This window comes from Diabrotica undecimpunctata, chromosome 4 (assembly GCF_040954645.1).
Source record: "Diabrotica undecimpunctata isolate CICGRU chromosome 4, icDiaUnde3, whole genome shotgun sequence".
In the NCBI taxonomy this organism is placed as follows: domain Eukaryota; kingdom Metazoa; phylum Arthropoda; class Insecta; order Coleoptera; family Chrysomelidae; genus Diabrotica; species Diabrotica undecimpunctata.
In genome coordinates, this window is record NC_092806.1 from 36,694,827 (window position 1) to 36,714,207 (window position 19,381).

Sequence of the window (19,381 nt, forward strand, 5' to 3'; positions counted from 1 at the left end):
GTTAGCTCCCTTTTAAACCACGTTATTTAATTTACTGTTAAAATTTTTCTAATTAACTTTCTTAAAAAACAAAAAATTTTATTATGTGCCAGTGATCTGATTTGTGAATTTTTAATGAATTACTTTATGTATGTATATATCGCTTGTCTCACAAATAATTTGACTGACCTTTTTGATTTACTCCCTGCGATGTTTCCCGACGGGCACAGTCTTCGGATTGTGTTCCCGCAAAACTGTCCAATTTTCCAAACACGTGTGGCCCTGCTTCCTCCTTCCAAAACTGTTTCTTGTCTTTAACTTTGGAGAGAGATTCTCTTCAAAATTAAATCTCCGACTCGTTTCAAAATAAAAATACTGGCACTCCTTCAACCAAATGGTTTTTCCGCTCCGACTGGTTATCTCGTACAAACTTTATATACATTGTCTTTTTTTACTTACAGAGTTACTAGTCTCTTCGAACACAAGTAGTTTGGGATTCTCAATCTGGTCTTGACTCGCCTTCAACTATTCTGCTATCACCAACTTAACTCACAAACAACAACTTATTGTTACTGTTATCAAAACTGGACTTCTTGTTCTGGATGGTAAAAACACAATGATTGAAATCTCCTGGTTTAATTATCAAATCGACTGTACTATTGTCCTACCCTCGTTCTTCCAAGCCAATCATACACATTTATTCTTTTTACTAATCTTTAAAATTTCCTAAAATTTATTAAATTTTAAGAAATCAAGCGTATTTTACTCACTTTGATTTTTCCCGATAATACCGACTAACATTTTTTTTGTGTCTACAGACAAATCCGTGTTTGTAAACGATAGCGTCTAATTACCTTTGAAGAAAAATAAAACATTGTCTATCAAACATTAATTTGAAATTTATATCTGATACAACACCATGTATAATTATTTGTAAGATTTTAAACAATATTTCATACTTTCTAAATAACCCCGAAATGTTTTTCCTATACAAATTGTTCTTAGAAACTATTCACTATTGAAGTCCACTGTTCTCCGAAAACATTAGATGAGGCTATATGATTTATCATCATCCAGCCTCAACAGTCTACTGCTGAACGTAGGCCTCTTCCTCATGTTTCCTACCCCGTTTATCCTGCTTCACTCTAATCCAGCATTTATGCTTTCTTCTCAAATGGTCTGCCCATCCTATAGATGGTCGACCGACTCTTCTCTCGTCTTATTTTGGTCTCCATTCCAATAATTTTTTTGTCCATCGCCCATCTGTGATTCTAGCTATGTGTCCTGCCCATCTTTATTTTAGTCTGGCTATCCTTTCGATGACGTCAGTCACCTTGGTTGTTCTCCTCCTTCTGACATAAAAAAAAACGAAGAGGTCAGGAGACGAATTTGACAGATATAACCAAAAGTGACTGTTTGGACAAGTACATTTGTTTAAATAATCGCTCTTCGGGATAAACAAATTAAATAACTTATAAATTTTTTGTTCGATCAGTTTGAAATTTGCCACACTTTATTAACTCATTTACCGCCAAAATTTTGGGTAGTTAAATTACATGTCATTACGAAAAAACTTTTTATTATGTAAATTTTTTGTGTATTTTAATTTAGAAACTCGCAAATTAAAGAAAATTTTAAGATCTACAATTTTTATTTAAACTATTTTGGCAAAAAATAAACCAAAACACTGCAAAATCAACTGTACGTCTTTACGGATTTTTTTTCAGCTACCACTCATATACCTTTTAGTTAGATAGAACATTCAAATATCTGTATCTGTAAGACTTTTACGTGAAACTAATGATTTTTCCGAGATAGAGTGGTATAACTAAATATTTATTTATTACCCAGTGGGGAATTTATAAATAAAGTAGTAAAAAATGGTTTTCAAATTACTTTTGTTTTAGCATGCTTTTACATGTATCAAATATTCAGTCAAATAGTTAAAAATTTATTAAATTATTTAACAATAAAAACATAAAACAATAAAATGTTTAATTTCCTGTAAATTTTAATAAATTTATTTTCTTGTTCCAGACGTGCCATCTTGAGCAACCCAGATCTTCTCTCAAAAACTCCATGGGTCCGACTTCTAGAAAACGACTTTTGGGGAACTCCACTGAGCGACAGCGGCTCTCACGGATCATACCGGCCCCTGTGCGTCCTAACGTTCCGTCTAAACTATCTTCTGGGAGGTTTCCAACCATGGGGCTACCACCTAGTCAACGTGCTCCTGCATTGCCTGGCCACAGTTCTCCTTATCCGGGTGGCCAGACTCATTTTACCAAAAGCGAAATCGTCAGTTGGTTCGATGGTGACGGGCTTGGTATTTGCGACCCATCCCATTCACACTGAAGCTGTGGCAGGAGTAGTAGGTCGAGCGGATTTAGCAGCATGCAATTTTTATTTTTTATCGTTACTGGCTTACGTTGCACATGTTAGATGTAGAGATACACAGTATTGCCACCGATTCTGCAAGAAAAGTTCTGTGATGAAGTCAGATTCGAAGCAGTATCAGAAAATTGTATACGCGTTACATAAAAGTGTAACCAGCTGCAACTGGCCTAAAAGACAGTTAAGAGATTTAGAAAATACCGAACTCTCGTCTGTTAGTGTTGTTATGAAGAAACGAGATAATGTCCGTTCGTGTTGTTGGAAGAATAATTTAAAACTGTGGATTTATTTGGTTTTGTGTTTACTTTTAGCCATCGCTGCTATGTTAAGTAAGGAGACTGGAATAACCGTACTGGGAATTTGTTTTGTTTATGATTTGGTGTACTGCATACCTAGCAGCAAGGTAAGATTTTTAAATAGTTTAATGGTAAAGATACAAACAAGTTGTTTTTTAAATAATTATTATCTACATATTTAGTTAATTAATTTTTTAATACTATTTAAAACTGTTTTAATACCCAGTCGGAAGCAATATTGGTTCCGACTAGTGGGACGCAACCAGCCAAATAAGCCGCTTTAGAATTACTTTTTTATAATGGCGGAATTTTTATTAGCACTAAAAAAATATCTGCTATTAAACGCTTCTAGTTTTAAAAATGCCGGAAAATTCAACAATAAAGTAATCATTTTAATGCAACGAAAAAAAGTTTAAACGGAATCAATATTTGGATGGAAATTTTGGATGCTTAACTACGTTTAACATTTTTATCGTTGTTATTACCATATTATTTATTATTTTATACTAGGTACTACACATAAAAACAGCAGATTAAATTTATTATGAATAATTTTTTTGTACAATAATTTGTATTTTTTTTATTCTCGTTTCAAAGGCGAATGTTTCTAATATTTTTCTTATTGGTGGTGTAGGGGCCTGGGACTAAATATTATATTAAATTTCTTACTCATTATTCCATTGCTGCTATATTATCGCAGTCATTTTTTTTTGTAACTTATTAACCAATGATATTATTTTTAAAAAGGAAAAGACAGTTAAGATTTGATTTCACGTACAGTGCGTTTGTGTATCCGCTTATACGTATTTCACCCTAATAGGGATCATCAGAGACGGAAATTCACAGTCGCTCTGAAAGTGAATTAATAAAAAATAAAAAAATAAAATAAAAATAAAAAATAAAAACGTTTATTGCCATACTAATATATTTACATTTCAAAACTTAAGATATTTTAGCCTTCTTTCTTCCTCGACGTCCCGCTCGTGCACCGCCAGCTCTTGAAGATTTCTCCTTTCGGTTCCTGGATTTTCCTGGGTGGTGTCCTCGTCTGCTTCTGTAGGTACTAAAATCGGCAAACGTACCTACTTCCCTGCACACGCCTGGTTAGACCCTGATCAGGTGGTCGATCAGTCTATGGGTGGATCTGTGTATCCTCTGGATCCTGTTCTTCTCGAGGATATCCCTGGTCTTTCGCAGTCTTCGAGTGGCCTGGTTGAAGAACCACCTGGTTCTGTTCTCGGCCACTTCCCTTAGTGGCGTGTATCCTAACCTGTTCTTGATTGTAGCATTCGTGACTCTATCCTCCCATGCTGTTCCGTCGATGATTCGGTAGCATGAGTTTTCAGTTGCTTCCAACTTTTTCCAGTGTGATTCCGCAATGGAGCTCCACACTGGAATAGCATACAGAATCACCGACCTAACATATGCTTGGTAGAGCTGAATTTTCTTCGCCTTCGAGAGTGGACTGGACCTAAAAATGAAAGGAAGTATTAGTTTTTTAGCTGCATTAGCTTTTACCTTAGTTTTTTGTGTATGCACCCGGAAGTTGAGTTTTCTGTCGAGGTGGACTCCTAGGTATTTGACCGTCTCTGTTTCCTGAATTCTGTTGTCTCCTACTGTGATCTGGTTCCGTAGTTGTCGTCTATCCTGGCCGAAAATGATGAACTGCGTTTTTTCGGCGTTGATCTTGATTTTCCATTTTTCGGTGTAGTCCGTGATTCTTTCCAGGTGGCTCTCCATGTTATCTATGATTCTTCTTTCGTCTTTTCCGGATGCATACACTGCTGTGTCGTCTGCATACAGGGCTGTAGAAGTCCTTGGATCTGTAGGGAGGTCTGAAACAAAAATGTTATATAAAATGGGTGATAAAATGCTGCCCTGAGGCATTCCTTCCTGGATTTCTTGAATCGTCGACATCTTTTGGTCAGCTGAAACTTGGAATGTTCTATTAGATAGATACATGTCGCAGATGTTGATGAGGTAGTGGGGAAGTCTAGCCTTGTCCATCTTGTAGATAAGTGCCTTCTTCCAAACCGTATCGTAGGCTTTCTCTATGTCCAGTATGGCTAATCCTGTCTTCTGTTTCCTGTTGAATTTTATCTTCGTGTCGCTGATGATCCTTGCTAATTGGAGTTCGCAGTTTCTTCCTTTTCTGAAACCAAACTGGTCTTCTTGGATGACTCCTCTTCTTTCTGTATGTTTCACCAGTCTCTTGTAGATGATTTTTTCTAAGATCTTTCCCATCGTTTCCAGGAGTGATATGGGCCTGTAGCTTTCCGGTCTTCTTCCATCTTTCCTTGGTTTCAGAAGAGGTATAATCTTGGCGTGTTTCCAGTTGTTTGGGAAATGTCCTTTTTCCAGGCAGTATTTGAAGATATAGTACAGTTGTACTATGATCTTCTTCGGAAGTTCCTTGAGGGTGATGTTGTGGATTCCTTCTTGTCCTGGTGCTCTGCTTCCTTTCAGTTTCCTGATGATTTTTGCAACTTCACTTGGGCTGATGTGGTCTTCTTCGTCTATTTGGAACTCGTTCCTTCTTCTGATCCTGTTGTATTCTTGCTCGACTTTCCTCTTTGTTCTTGCATCTGACATATCCTGGTTTTGTCTGTGTGTGGCTGCCATCCTCCTTGATATTGCATCAACTTTTCCTTGGGTGTCGTAGTGTATTCCCTCGTTGTCCATGATTTGTGGCATCTTTTGTTTTCCTCTTCTTCTTGCCTTCAGCATTTTCCAAACGTTTCCATGGTTTTCTTCAGCTCTTCTGATGTTGTTGTGCCACTGGTTTTCAGTAAGACTTCTCAGTCTTACTCTTATTTCTTCGGATAGGATGTCTCCGTAGTCCTTGAATTCCTGTCTTCTGGTTCTTTGGAATGCTCGTCTGGCCTTGTTTCTATCCTTGATGATGTCCTGTAGTTCTGTTGGGATGATCAGTCCTCTGTTGTTCGTCATGGATTTTGGGATGTTGGCTTCCATTGCTCGTTGGATTCTTCTTGTGATTTCTTCGATCTTTTCTTCCACTTCTTCTGTTGATTGGAATTCTCTCTTCATTTCCATTTGGTTTAGCTGTCTTCTGTAGTTAGGCCAGTTAGCATCTTTCCATCTCCATCTTTCTACTGGTTCTATCCTTGGCAAGTCGACTCTCGATGTCATCCTTCCTATTACTGGTTTGTGGTCCGAACTGCATTCGAAGTATGTTCTGACGTCTTCCATTATTACATCCTTGGTGATGAACAGGTCCAGTGTTGAGTTGTTGTGTTCTCTTATTGGGTTGATCCTTGTTGGTTCGTCTGGAGCGAATAACATCCTATCTCTGTCCTCGCAGTATCTTAGTAGAGTTGTTCCTGGTGCTGTGTCCGTCATACATCCCCATGCTGTGTGTTTGGCGTTGAAATCTCCTGCTACGACTACGGTTGGTGCAGAGTTAAGTAAGGCATCCAGTTCTTCTATGGCTAGATCTTCCGAGTGTTTCCTGTAAATTGAGAAAATGTTAGCTATACCTACTTTGATTCCAACACTTTCGAAGTGGTGTGTGTCTATCAAAACTTGATTCCATTCTATGTTGTTCTTAACATAGATGGCTACTCCTCTGTCGTTTGGTTCGTCTCTTCTTCCGAATCCATCGTAGTTTGTTATTCTTGGAAGTTGGGATTCCGTCATGTATCTTGTTTCAGACAGGCATATGACATCTGGGTTATGTCTTACCACTGTCTCTCGAAGTTCGCTGATCCTTAGCCTCAGTGATGCTATGTTGAACTGGAGAATCTTCAGGTGTTTATGGTTCATTGTAGATCTCTTCATACTTCATGAAAACCATTGCTTTTTCGGCAAATGATTTTGCTTGTAATAGTTCCCTCTTCATATCCTGAAGAATTGCCATCATTTTTTGGACATTGACTACTTCGTTGATTTCCGCCCAGGCGCTTTTGACTCCGTCATTCCTTGGTGTCTGTTGTTCTCCTTTGCTTGCTTGTGCATATGATATGCCACTGGAGATCTTCCTGAATGTTGAAGGATGAGGCGCTGGTGGAGCTGTCTTCTGAGGCTGGTTCCTCGCTCTTCTTGCTGCCTGTCTATCTAGATATTCAATGTGCTTGCTGCACATGGGATAATTGGAAGTGTGTGCCTCCTGGCAGTTGCAACACTTTACTTTATTTATCTGTCCTTTCGGTAGAGGGCAGTGTCTTGTTTGATGTCCATTGGCACACTTCATGCATCTGGGCTGCTTGAAGCAATTTCTGGCTGAATGTCCGAACTCCTGGCAGTTGTAACACTGCGTTGCCCTGGAAGGTTTGGAGTAGGCGTCCCATTTCACTCTGATGTTTTGCACTCCATTAATTTTCTTTATTTCTTTTAAGTCTTGCTGCTTGTCGACTTGTAGTAAGTAGGAGCTACTTTGTGCTCCTGGCTTCCTGGTTTTGAGTTCTGTAACCTTTCCGATTATGCCTTGCTCTCGTAGATCGGCTTCGACCTCGTCGAGGTCCATTCCTGGAGCCGCCTTCATGACAATCTTCTTCGTAACTTCAGACTTCTTTGTGAAGGTATGGAAGGCCGTAGATGTTGAGATGAAGTCCTGTTTTAATTTTTCATAGTCTTCGTTGGACCTAAGGTACACCCTTGTACCTGCTTTTCCGGACGGTGATATCTGAAAGTTATTGTGCCCCAATAACTTCGTGATTTCTTTTATGAAAGTTGAGTAACTCCCTATTTGTCCTGCTATGACAAGGGGAGGTACCCTTTCTTTCCTGTTGTTGGCTGTTGGAGTGGCTTCTTCCGTGTCGACTGTAGTTAAAACTTGATAACGGTTTTTTGTTGTAACCGTTCCGCTGGTAGTTGGTCGTTGTCTTGCTCCTGCGATGTTTTCGTGGGAATTTCTTCTTTGGCATTTAACTGCTTGGAAGGGTTCCTCCTCCATGATTTCAATATTGTTGGAAGCCATTGTTGCTGTGGTTTCTTCTACTGAGTTTTCAACTTGTCCTATTTCGGTATCTTGTAACTGTTCCTTATCCTGGGCGGGTCCACCTCTCCTTGAGGTGGGCCTGAAGCTTCTGTTCTTGAATAATTTCCTGTGAAGTGGGAATTCTCGTCTTATTGGACTGGAAGCTGAAATTAAGTCTGCAATTTTATTAGTAATAACAGTTTTATCGTCTTTTTTAGTCTTGAAAAAGACTAAATCAGAGATATCCTGATTTTTCTTACATGAAAACAATTCAGTCAACGTAAACCGTTCAGTTTACCGCCGACTGGATTGGGTTGGGGTAGCTGTTTGACGTCAGTCGCTCGGACCTAAGCCAAGAAGCAGGAAAATAGACTGTGATACTATGGTCAACCTTCCAGTTGCGAGTCTCACCGTCTACTCTGAAAGTGAAAATAATTTTTTTCTGTCTTAGAAAGCAACTCTAACATGGCTTCGTATAGACGCAAATAGCGACATCTGATATTAAAATCCGTAAACTAATTTTTGAAACTAAATTTAGAATTTTGCTTTAATCTGTTCTTTCTAAGAATTGCAAGGTAAAACAGACGTTGATAGAGATGGTATTATAGACATGGGGAATCTAAAAATTGCATTCCACAACATATATCCTCAACTAAGCAAAATTCTTAGCGAATTGGTTTCTAGTACTCGTACAGAGTATATCGGAATAAAAAGAAAAAGACAGTTAAGATTTGATTTTACGTACAGTGCGTCTGTGTATCCGCTTATATGTATTTCGGCCTAATAGGCCTCTTAAGAACGGCTTTCACATTCGTTTTGAACGTGAAATTAAATCTTTTCTGTCTTAGGAAGCAACTCTAACATGGCTTCGTATAGACGCAATGTAGCGACATCCTAAGACAGAAAAGATTTATTTTCACGTTCAGAGCGACTGTGAAAGCCGTTCTGAAGAGGCCTATTAGGCCGAAATACGTATAAGGGGATACACAGACTCACTGTACGTGAAATCAAATCTTAACTGCCTTTTTCTTTTTATTCCGATATACTCTGTACGAGTACTAGAAACAAATTCGCTAAGAATTTTGCTTAGTTGAGGAGATATGTTGTGGAATGCAATTTTAAGATTTCCCATGTCTCTAATAACATCTTTATTAGCGTCTGTTTTGCCTTGCAATTCTTAGAAGGCACAGATTAAAGCAAAATTCTGAATTTGGTTTCGAAAATTAGTTTACGGATTTTAATATCAGATGTCGCTATTTGCGTCTATACGAAGCCATGTTAGAGTTGCTTCCTAAGACAGAAAAGATTTATTTTCACGTTTAGAGTGACTGTGAAAGCCGTTCTGAAGAGGCGCATTAGACCGAAATACGTATAAGCGGATACACAGACGCACTGTAAGTAAAATCAAATCTTAACTGTCTTTTACTTTTTATTCCAATATACTATGTACGAGTACTAGAAACAAATTCGCCAAGAATTTTGCTTAGTTGAGGAGATATGTCGGGGAATTCAATTTTTAGATTCCTCATGTTTCTAAATAATATCTTTATCAACGTCTGTTTTGCCTTGCTGTTCTTAGAAGGCATAGATTAAAGCAAAATTCTGAATTTGGTTTCTAAAATTAATTTACGGGTTTTTGATATTATTTTTTTCTTCTGTTTTGTTTTTAATAGCAATATTAGAATCTTTTTAATACAAAACTAAGTCTACAGACCTTAGTAGAGTAATAGAAATGGGTACACGGGAAACACCAGCAAGTCCATTTTTGTCAAAATTACATTTTTTATGCCAAATATAGTAAATTCCAGTTTGCATCTTCGTAAACCTTTAAACAAAGTAATAACAAGACAAGTCACGGGAATAAGCCTATAAATACGCCCATATATGACAAAAATGGGCTAAGTCCACGCGGTACAGAAAAACAACAAGCTAAGTCCAAAACATGGAGACGAGACGCGTTCCTTATTTCGGCATCAATCAGACCGTCAATCATAATAACGCTTATTTTGTGTTAGGTCGTGTTTACTTTTAAGTCCTTTTTGAAGATTGTAGTAGTTTGGTGATAAAAATATATTAAAGTTGACTTAAAAATAGATGTGAGTGAAACTGAGAGGAAAATGAATATGTCGTAAAACATATTGTACACAGGTCTAAGAAAAAGCCAATATATAGCCGAATCAAAGATGTAAACAAAAACTGCGTCCTCAGAGCCACAAGTTTGAGACGGGGTGTTCCTGAATGCGAATAAATTGCGTTGCTAAAATTTTGAAGGCTTTAAAACAATAAATTTTAAGAGAAATTAATAATTTAACCTCTGGTAATGAACAAAAATCTGTATTTGTGTGGGCTGATAAGCATTGTACGTGTGGAAAGGAGACGCTCTAGGAAATATGAGAATGAAGCAACTTTGATAGATTGTGGTATTACATACAAGATGATATACTCCAATTAAATAAAAATATCCTACTCAAGGAGACTGTGTGTCGTTAAGAATTTATAGCCTTGCATGGTACTACGAATAGCAAAATCGAGTACATAGTTAAGTATTTGAAAAGTGGTGAACTAGCCCCTTAAGATAAACGCGAATCACATAGAAATTGTCATAAAAAAGTTCCTGTCATTGATGTTAATAAAGTAAAGGATTACATATCCTTATTTGAAGGACGTGCTAGTCATTATAGCACAAAAGATTCAACAAGAATTTATGTACCAGAAGAGCTTAAAATTTGAAAAAATTATTTCTGATGTTTAAAGAAAAACATCCAGATTATTCTGTATTCTATGAATTTTATAGAAAAATTTTATCTTTTTGCTATCCCAGGACGGACATATGTAACATATTTGACAAGTTTTTAGCTAAGTTAAGATGCTGGAAAAGAACATGGTGAAAGTACAAGAAACATAGAGACTGAAATAAACCGTCTGAAAATAAAAAATCGTCTCAAACAAAAGGCAGCAAAATTTTATTCAAGATAGCTTAAATCCAGAACAGCAAGCTCCCAGGATGTAACGAGGAAATCAATATGTCTGGACTATGGTAGGAACTTATCCATTCCTAACATAAATACCAACGACGTCTATTATAGGCGACAGCTTTCTATGTTTCTCTTCAATGTTCATGTGTTCTACGTATACCCATAAAGAGTTGGCAAAAAAGGTAGTGACAATGTTGTTTCCCTTTTGAATGATTTTCTCTATAATCACCTGGATGGACACCGATGGACCGATTAGATATTTTTTTGACTTCTGCCGATGACAAAACAAAAACTATATAATGTTTTGCTTTCTACACCATGTCGTTCATCAATAGAAACAGTTGGATTACATCAAAATTATATTTTTTGTTAGAGGCCATTCTTATATGGAGACTGACAAGAATATTGGAAGTATAAAACACAAAGTTTGTACGAGATCATTGACGAGATATTTGATTTAATACGTTTCACTAGAGCCAAGCCAGCACCCGTTAATGCGGTAAACAATAATTCTGAATATTAAGGATTATTTTGTCAGTGGATCAAAAATTTTTTCGCGATGTATAAGAAAAAATGCATCTAATATTGATCAAGTATAGACAATTTTTTAGTGCAATATGGGAGACTGCTGTAATCAAAGGAAGAAACCGAAAAAGTAGCAATTTGAACAAAGGAGAAATAATTCTTCCTGAAATAAGGTATAATGGTAAAATCCACGTGTCATATCTCTTAAACAGTTTTTAATATTTTGATATTTTTTCAGGATTGATTAACATGTCCAATGAAAGGTATGCCTATTTGCAATGTTTAAAACAATTTTGTGGTCCAGCAGCTCAACAATTTCTTTTCACCCTTTCTCACAATTGAGTTTTATAAACCAACCACATAAGCAGAATGTTATTTTATTTTCTTTGATCCGGAGAATCAAAAAAATTACTATAAAGAAATTGTTTTTTTTTTATTGAACAGGGGAAATAGTGGCTAAGTCCTTTAAGATACAATGTTGAATTCCCAGGGCTGGAAATATAATAGCAAATTCTAGCAAATAGCAAAAACTATTCACAGAATGTAAAAAATATACCTCTTTTTGTAGTTTTTTTGTTAGAAGTCAAAAACTCGAACTAGCAACAGAGATACAACGGACTAAAAGGTAAAAGATCCAATAACTCAAAACGGTTAATCTGTGACTTAGCCAGTTATCTCCGTATACCTTTCAAATGGTTTCAGTTTTAATTATTCTGAACATAGTTCTTTCAAGCTCAAGTTCTCTCTTCTTATAAATGTGCCTACCGTATTATGACATAATGATGATGATGAAGTAGAAGGAAGATCTGGTCTATCGTAGACTTACCTGGTCTACAACCACTTTAGTATTCATCAAAAGTTTTTCTGTGCATGCACTTAGACCAGTGTATGTGATAATGTATATTTTGTTTTGTTCAACGTATTGTATAGCTATACTATAGATCCTAGTACAAGTAAAAGCAATAGATGACAATCTTTTTGCAAAGCTAGTGACTAAGAATATTAGCGAAAGCCAAAATATATAAAGAAAAAAAAAAGAAAAAAAGAAAAAGAATGCATGGCAGAAAAAGAAATGGTGCGAGTAATAAAGAACATGAAATATATAAAAGGAAAAAATGAATAGCTGGGAATAAAAAGAAAAATAACGGAAAAGAAAGTATATAAAAGAAGATGGTACAGTAGATGATACAGTAGACTAGCGTGAATACTATGCTTATAGTATTTTTAAAATTGAATAAATTAATTTTAATATTTACATTTTAAAGAAATTATAGTATGTTTAAATAATTCAATAAATTATTATGCTTGTCTCTAACGCCACCTGCTAATATATTAACAAAGCATATGTTATTTACTTCTGACCATATTCTCAAATTCAGACGAAATAATAAATTAATAATAATATATAAATAAACATCAATAGATAGTAAAAAACAAAGAAGTAAAGACTTCTATGGTAAAATGTTTAATTAAAAATATTTAAAATTAATTTAAAAGAATTACAATTTTTCAAAACGTTTTCGGTTTAGTCAGATGATCATCAGTGAAACATTTAACGAGTAGTTCAAACTTACTACGAAAACAAGTTTAAAAACATTTGAATTAAGTGAAAATTATGGTTATATATGATAAACCAAAGACATGAGGCCGATGTTATAGGATTTCACCTAAGAGGAACACATCTTCCCTGTTCGAAGGGGGGACTACTTTGTCCACCAATTAATGCCAGATAACTGAGTTGGAGAGCAGGGAAGATGTATCCTATATGATGAAATCATATGAAGATGAAATCCTATAATATCGACCTGTGTCTGTAGTTTATTAAATATAACCATGATTATGCACCGTAAACAAAAACACTTGGATAAACCCAAAACAAATCTTTATTTGACTACATATCAAACACAACTGTCGTTCTTTTACCGGTAACCTAACTGAAATATAATGCGATAATTACCAATACATGGGCGTCGTGAGTGGGGTTTATAATTACATGGCCAATACATTACATCACCCCACCCTAAAATTCTACTTATAACTAAATTTAGGAACACAACAAAACTAAACTTCTAAATACTATATTTCGAATCCAAAACATTTTGGTTCTTTTCTAGATCCTATTGGACGTCTATATGGGTGCCTGACTCTTGGATAACATCACTATTATTTTGAGAGTCTAGATGAGGCTCCCCACCTAGATTTCCTTTAAGTTTGTAGCGGCTTGGATAACATTTTCCTCGTTATTTTGAATATTATTTTCCTCTGAACTATCGTGCATCGTCTCCGCAAATGTAATACCTTCTAAATTACTATTAAAAACTATTTTAATTTAATTACAATGTCTTTTCCACGTAAGTTTACTACCTAGCGGATTTAGCAAATATGCTCTTCTACCTAAAATTCGTAAAATCTTTGCTTTGCACCACGAAACCTTGGTGTTTCTATAATCTTTAACTAAAACGATATCCCCCACTACAAACTCTACCTGTCTCCTCTCCCTATAATATTTCTTATTATTTTCTTGCGCTTGCATCAAGTTACGTCTAATTTGTGTTAAATGAACTGGGTTTGATTATTGTTTTTGTAAATCATCAGGTTTAATTAAATCTAAACGAATTCGCAAAGCCCTTCCAAAAAATATCTTAGTGGAAGAAGTACCTGTCAACAGGTGCACTGCGTTCCTATATGTTAATAAAAATTTAGACAATGATAAATTAATATTTCTTTAATCAATATCTTTTAACAAAAAATGCTTAACTGTTTTAACGCTTATTACTATTTAAATGGGAATAAGCCACAATTAAAGGTTAAAGTACGTTTATTGACGTTTCAATTTCCACTTCGGAAATCGTTATCAAAATACAAACATTAGTTTGTAAAATACTAGTAATTCCGGTATCCGAGGGTATCCGAGATGATCTCTCAAATTCGAGTTTAGTAGTTACTACAAAGCTAATACCAGTGGAAGTTTTAGAAGCATTGATATATAGAATTAAATCATATGATTTTTTTGTATAATTTCTAAAAATGCTTTCTTGATAAGAGTGTTAAAAGATTCATATTTGTTAAAGATGGTTAGTGAGGTGTCTATTAAAGCAAGATTTTTAGCCCAGGGGAAAAGTAAAGGTAAAGGAAATGAACTAGTAGTTTGTTAAGTATTGGAGAAATTAATTAAGGTATAGGTTTTATGATAAGATTGTTGGAGATTGTTATTGGAAGAAGACGGCATTATGTTAATAAGAGAATGAACAAGATTAAAAGAATTTGCTGATGTTGATGCAGCATACGAAAGTAGAAGAGAATGTCGTCTTAGTGTGAGAGGAGGTTCATTGTATTTACGGTACATGCTCTTGATATTACTAGAGCGAAAAGCACCTAGACATAGACGGAGCGCGCTATTTGAACAGAGTTTATTGAATTTATGTCAGATCGAGGGGCAGAGGAATACACAAAGCTACCGTAGTCAAGCTTAGAATGGGTGAGAGTTCTCTAGACTCTTAATAAAGTAGTCTCATCGGCACTTCATTGAAGATGACTGAGGGTTTTAAGAACGTTCAGCCTTTTAAAACAATAGGTTTTAAGTTCAAAGATTTGATTCTTCTATTTTAATCTGGAGTCAAATATCAAACCGAGAATTTCACATTAATTAACAATAGAAAGTGAAGAACTGTCGAATAAAATTTGGGGTAAGGGAGTGAAGATTTTTCTGGAAAATTTTATTAATTTAGTTTTGGTCTGAGAGAGTGATAATCCTAGTTCGTTATATCTATCTTGAAGTAGATTTGCTGCATTTTGCATAAGTTTACATGTGGTGAGAACAGATTTACCATGGCAGTAAATGATTAGGTCATCAGCGTATTGAACATATTTAACGAAAGCAGGAAAGGACCTGCGAATTTCGTTGATTGCAAGAAAGAATAGAGTTAAATTTAATACAGATCCTTGAGGGACACATTTAAATTTTGAGGAATAAATTGAGAAAGTTTACCATTGGCAAGGTCTTTCAAGGTTTTTCCAGTTAAAAAGTTTTTTACAAATGAATGAATATTACCATCTTAATTATATAAGAGAGGCTGACAATTATTGAATTTTTGATGATTAAATCAAAAGCTGACATCTTTTTGATTATTCTATTGGTTGGTTGAGAAATGTATGTTTGAAGAAGAAGAAGAAGACTGTAAAGAGACGTTTTGACGCTATGATATTTATGACGCTAAAATTTTGAATATTTTATATATATTTAGGGATTCTACAGTGTTCACTGCCTTCCCTGGCTTAACCGTTTCCATTTCTCTCTGTTGTACCATTCTCCATCGTTTAGGACTCTCTTACTCATGGCGTCGTCTATTTCGTTCCTCCAGGATCTTCGGGGTCGTGTTATCTCCATTCGGTTATTCTCTTTATCCATTTACTGTCGCTAGTTCCTCTTAAATATCCGTACCACTTTAGGCTTTTTTGTTCTATACATGATAGTATGTCTGTTTCTATTGATGTTCTTTGCTTTATTTCGTCATTACTTCTCCTATTAATTCTTGTTACTCTGCAGTATCTTCGCAGGTATTCCATCTCTGTTGCTTCTATCTTTCTGCTGTTTTTCTTGTCTATAGTCAAGTTATATCCAATTCCAAAATTCAAAGTCCAAATCTATATATCCAATTTTTAGCCCCATATGTCATAATACTTTGCACTACTGTTTTATAAATCTGTGTTTTTGTCTTCATATTTAGGTGTCTATCCCTCCATACTGAATTAAGTTGTTGTCGGATTGCTGTTCTTCTTTGTCCTAATCTTTGCTTAATTTCTTCCTGTGTTGTTGCCTCCTTCGTGATTATAAACCCCAAGTATTTGAATTTATCCTTTTCTTATATTGTTACATTGTCGTCAATCTGTAGATCTTCTGTGTCTTCTTCACTTGTAGATAGGTACTCTGCTTTCTCGAGGTTAATATCTAGGCATTGAATTTATCCTTTTCTTATATTGTTACATTGTCGTCAATCTGTAGATCTTCTGTGTCTTCTTCACTTGTAGATAGGTACTCTGCTTTCTCGAGGTTAATATCTAGGCATTGAATTTATCCTTTTCTTATATTGTTACATTGTCGTCAATCTGTAGATCTTCTGTGTCTTCTTCACTTGTAGATAGGTACTCTGCTTTCTCAAGGTTAATATCTAGGCATATATTGCTATATGCTTTGGTATATTCTTTTTGTAGTTTCTTCATCATGTAACTGAGGTCTTCTTGGTCTTATGCAATCACTACTTGATCGTCTACAAAGCTTAACGTATGCAGGTATTCGTTCCGTACCGGTACTCTATGCCTTCGCATTTTTTTCCGTGTAGTCAAGGCTTTCTCTAAGTATATTTTAAATAGGGTTGTAGATGTGGAACAACCTTGTAGGAGCCCTTTTGTTGTGGTAAAGTCTCCTATGATTTTTTTTCCCATTTTAATGGAGACTTTATTTTCTTTATTTGAATATTTTATTGATAGATATTCTTTTAATTTTTTACTTCTTATTTTATGTCCGTATTTTGTTAGTTTTTTTTTTTCATACATTTCTTAATTTAAACCTGATTAGAATGAATATGTGATGACCAGAAACGGATTGATCGAGATTAAGGAATCGATGTGAAGAACAGCTCTTTTGTTCCGTGACGCTCGCCTCAGCATTTTACTATAGAGAAAAAAGTAATACAACGCCAGTATAGAAGCTTAGTTTTAAAAAGAAAACGAAATCATGGAGTTAAAGAGAACAGAAAATAAAAATACAGTTTTTTTCTAGTTTAAAAACACACCGCACAATATCAATAAAAATGGTAACAATTTTTTCCACCCTCTTTTGAAAAGTGAAGTTATCTCTCTAGTTTCATAAAGTAGTTTAATTAGTGGGGAACGAAGTTTTAATTTATATTCAGTATCTGAATAAATATCTACTGAGTGTAATGAACCAAAGCGGCGTAAATTGCATCGAGTAAAGGATTAACGAATATAGCAGACGGGCAAATATATTTTCTTTAATCAAAATTTACATTTTCCGCCTGGCTAACAAAGTGCATATGAGTGTAATAATTATAAATTCAAATTCCTACTCTATTTTTAGTTCGTTTTTGTAAATAACATAGCCGTAATTTTAAATATTATAACGAGGTAATTTATTTGCGCTGGATAAAGCAATCTGGAATTTATTAATTATTATTAATGGCTAAATAATGAAGAAATTCTACATACCGCAGATTAATTGATGTATGGACGATTGCGATGTAAATATTTAATTAACGAAATAATGTGCGTTTCTTTAAAATATTTCGACTAATTTTCAACAAAGTTAAGTTTAACCGCTCAAATAATTCAGTAATTTCAGTATTAAGAATATTAGAGAATAAGTCATCAAAGCCAAACATTATGGCTCCTTTTGCTCCTCCTCAATATTTTCTCCTTCATGTTATTTGTTTGACTATTTCTGCCCAATTATCTCACTCCTGTGTGTGTTGTTTTGCTTCAAAGAATAAGTAACCAGTCATCTCCTTTATTTGGTCCGACCATCGTACTGGAGATCTTTCTCTGGTTCTCTTACCCGCTACGTTACCTTATCATGCCTTCTCTTCTTCTAGTTTTAATATGTCCAAAATATCTTAGTATATTTTGGTTGGTCTAGTTTTTATGTTAAGTTCTGATGGAATTAAGTTAATTGTGCGATGGGCGGTCCATGGTATGCGCAACATTCTACGGTAGACCCACATTTCAAATCTCATTATACGCTTTGAATCGGCTTTTTTAATTGTCCAAGTTTCTGAATCATAGGTGGCGATAGGGAATATCAATGCTCGAACAAGGCGTAATTTTGTGTTTTTTGTGATGTCAGTGTTATTCCAAATTTTTGTGAGTTTGGCTGTTGCCGATATGTCTATTGTGATGCGTCGATGGATCTCGTCTTTGCATCCTCCACTTGTAACGATATATATTTTGCCTACCTCAGGGTAATATTATGGGGGTAGAAAATAGGGGACAGAAACTATGGGGGCGAAGATAGGGCAAGCAAAATCGTTACTTGTGCGAACGGCACTCAGGGGGTTGTTGGAGAGCTGGGGTCGTGGATAAGTGAACGACAAGGGTTCGGATTTGGGGCAGCTACACAATGAAACAAAGGGATACTTACATAAATCTCCTGGAACAAAAACGAAACAAGATATAGCAGACAAGAAATACCTCTAGCTATTTCAAATGGACGCCGCTTCGAGAAAATTTCCTGCTGGAGGAAAGAAGGGTTCTACTTTCCTGAAAAGTAAACACACAAAAAAGGTTAGGAGATTTTTCTAAACTAAAATAAACAAAATGGTCGGAGAAACAAATCAAACGTTTATTTTTGTCTCAAACAAACATTTATCAAAAATACAGATTGCACAAGAAGCATACTAAATAACATAATAACAAAATTAACAAAAACTTACGTGCTTATCTGTTTACAGAGTAGATTGCTACAAAAATCTTCGAAATTGTTCCTAGGTTATTTATTAATATGGCCAAATTAGATTATTAAAAATTAAGGATATCCTTGTTTATGAAAATATCTTTTCAGATAATCGTTTTCTAGATAATAATCAAATTAAAATTGTTTTACAACAACAGCAGATTTATTTAAGCCAAAATGTCATATGCCAACATAACATTGTAAGACAGAATAAATTATGACATTTTGTCGGCCACGCCTCTAACAACATATAAAACTTCAAATATTACAAATTCTTTTAATGAAAGCAATTATCAATTATCAAAAATAATGTCTATTTAATTTGGAAAAATTAAAATGTTAATTATTACCTTAATTCGCAAACTTTGCCACTTAACTAAAAAACTTGCTATCTCTGGGATTGGAGCTGCAAGAACAAACCTCTCAACTGGAACAAAAAGGAAACCATTTCGCTACGCAGGAATGAAGATCTGACGTAGATGGGGTTGGATCAAGCAGGCAAACAACAACAAAGCTGGTGGGACATCCTATATAGTCATTTTCCAAAATTTCTTCAGTTCCGGTGTACTGCACAAATCTTATGATGATTATTCTGTTCTAAACTGCCATTATGTAAAGAGTATTATCACCTTAACCGGTCTTAAGACATAACACAAAAAAATTGAATCGACTCCTGATTCAAAATCGCCCAAACATCTTTTCCGTCTGAAATCTCTTGCTTGACTCCTCTCTGCCTTACATTTTACAAAATTCAACGCCAAATAATTTCCCTTCACGTCTCCGGAACCAGTTGTGCCTACAAACTTAAAAC

General features: G+C 35.2%; 1 protein-coding gene across 2 annotated transcripts in view; it reads left to right on the plus strand.

The window, feature by feature from the left end:
• Window positions 1-19,381, plus strand: part of Tmtc2 (Transmembrane O-mannosyltransferase targeting cadherins 2) — a 1,074,543-nt gene that overhangs the window by 177,538 nt on the left and 877,624 nt on the right. For both annotated transcript variants that reach the window (XM_072529360.1, XM_072529361.1), the window contains exon 2: window positions 2,017-2,776. In XM_072529360.1, coding sequence (XP_072385461.1) covers window positions 2,017-2,776 — 760 coding nt within the window. The remainder of the gene's footprint in view (window positions 1-2,016; window positions 2,777-19,381) is intronic.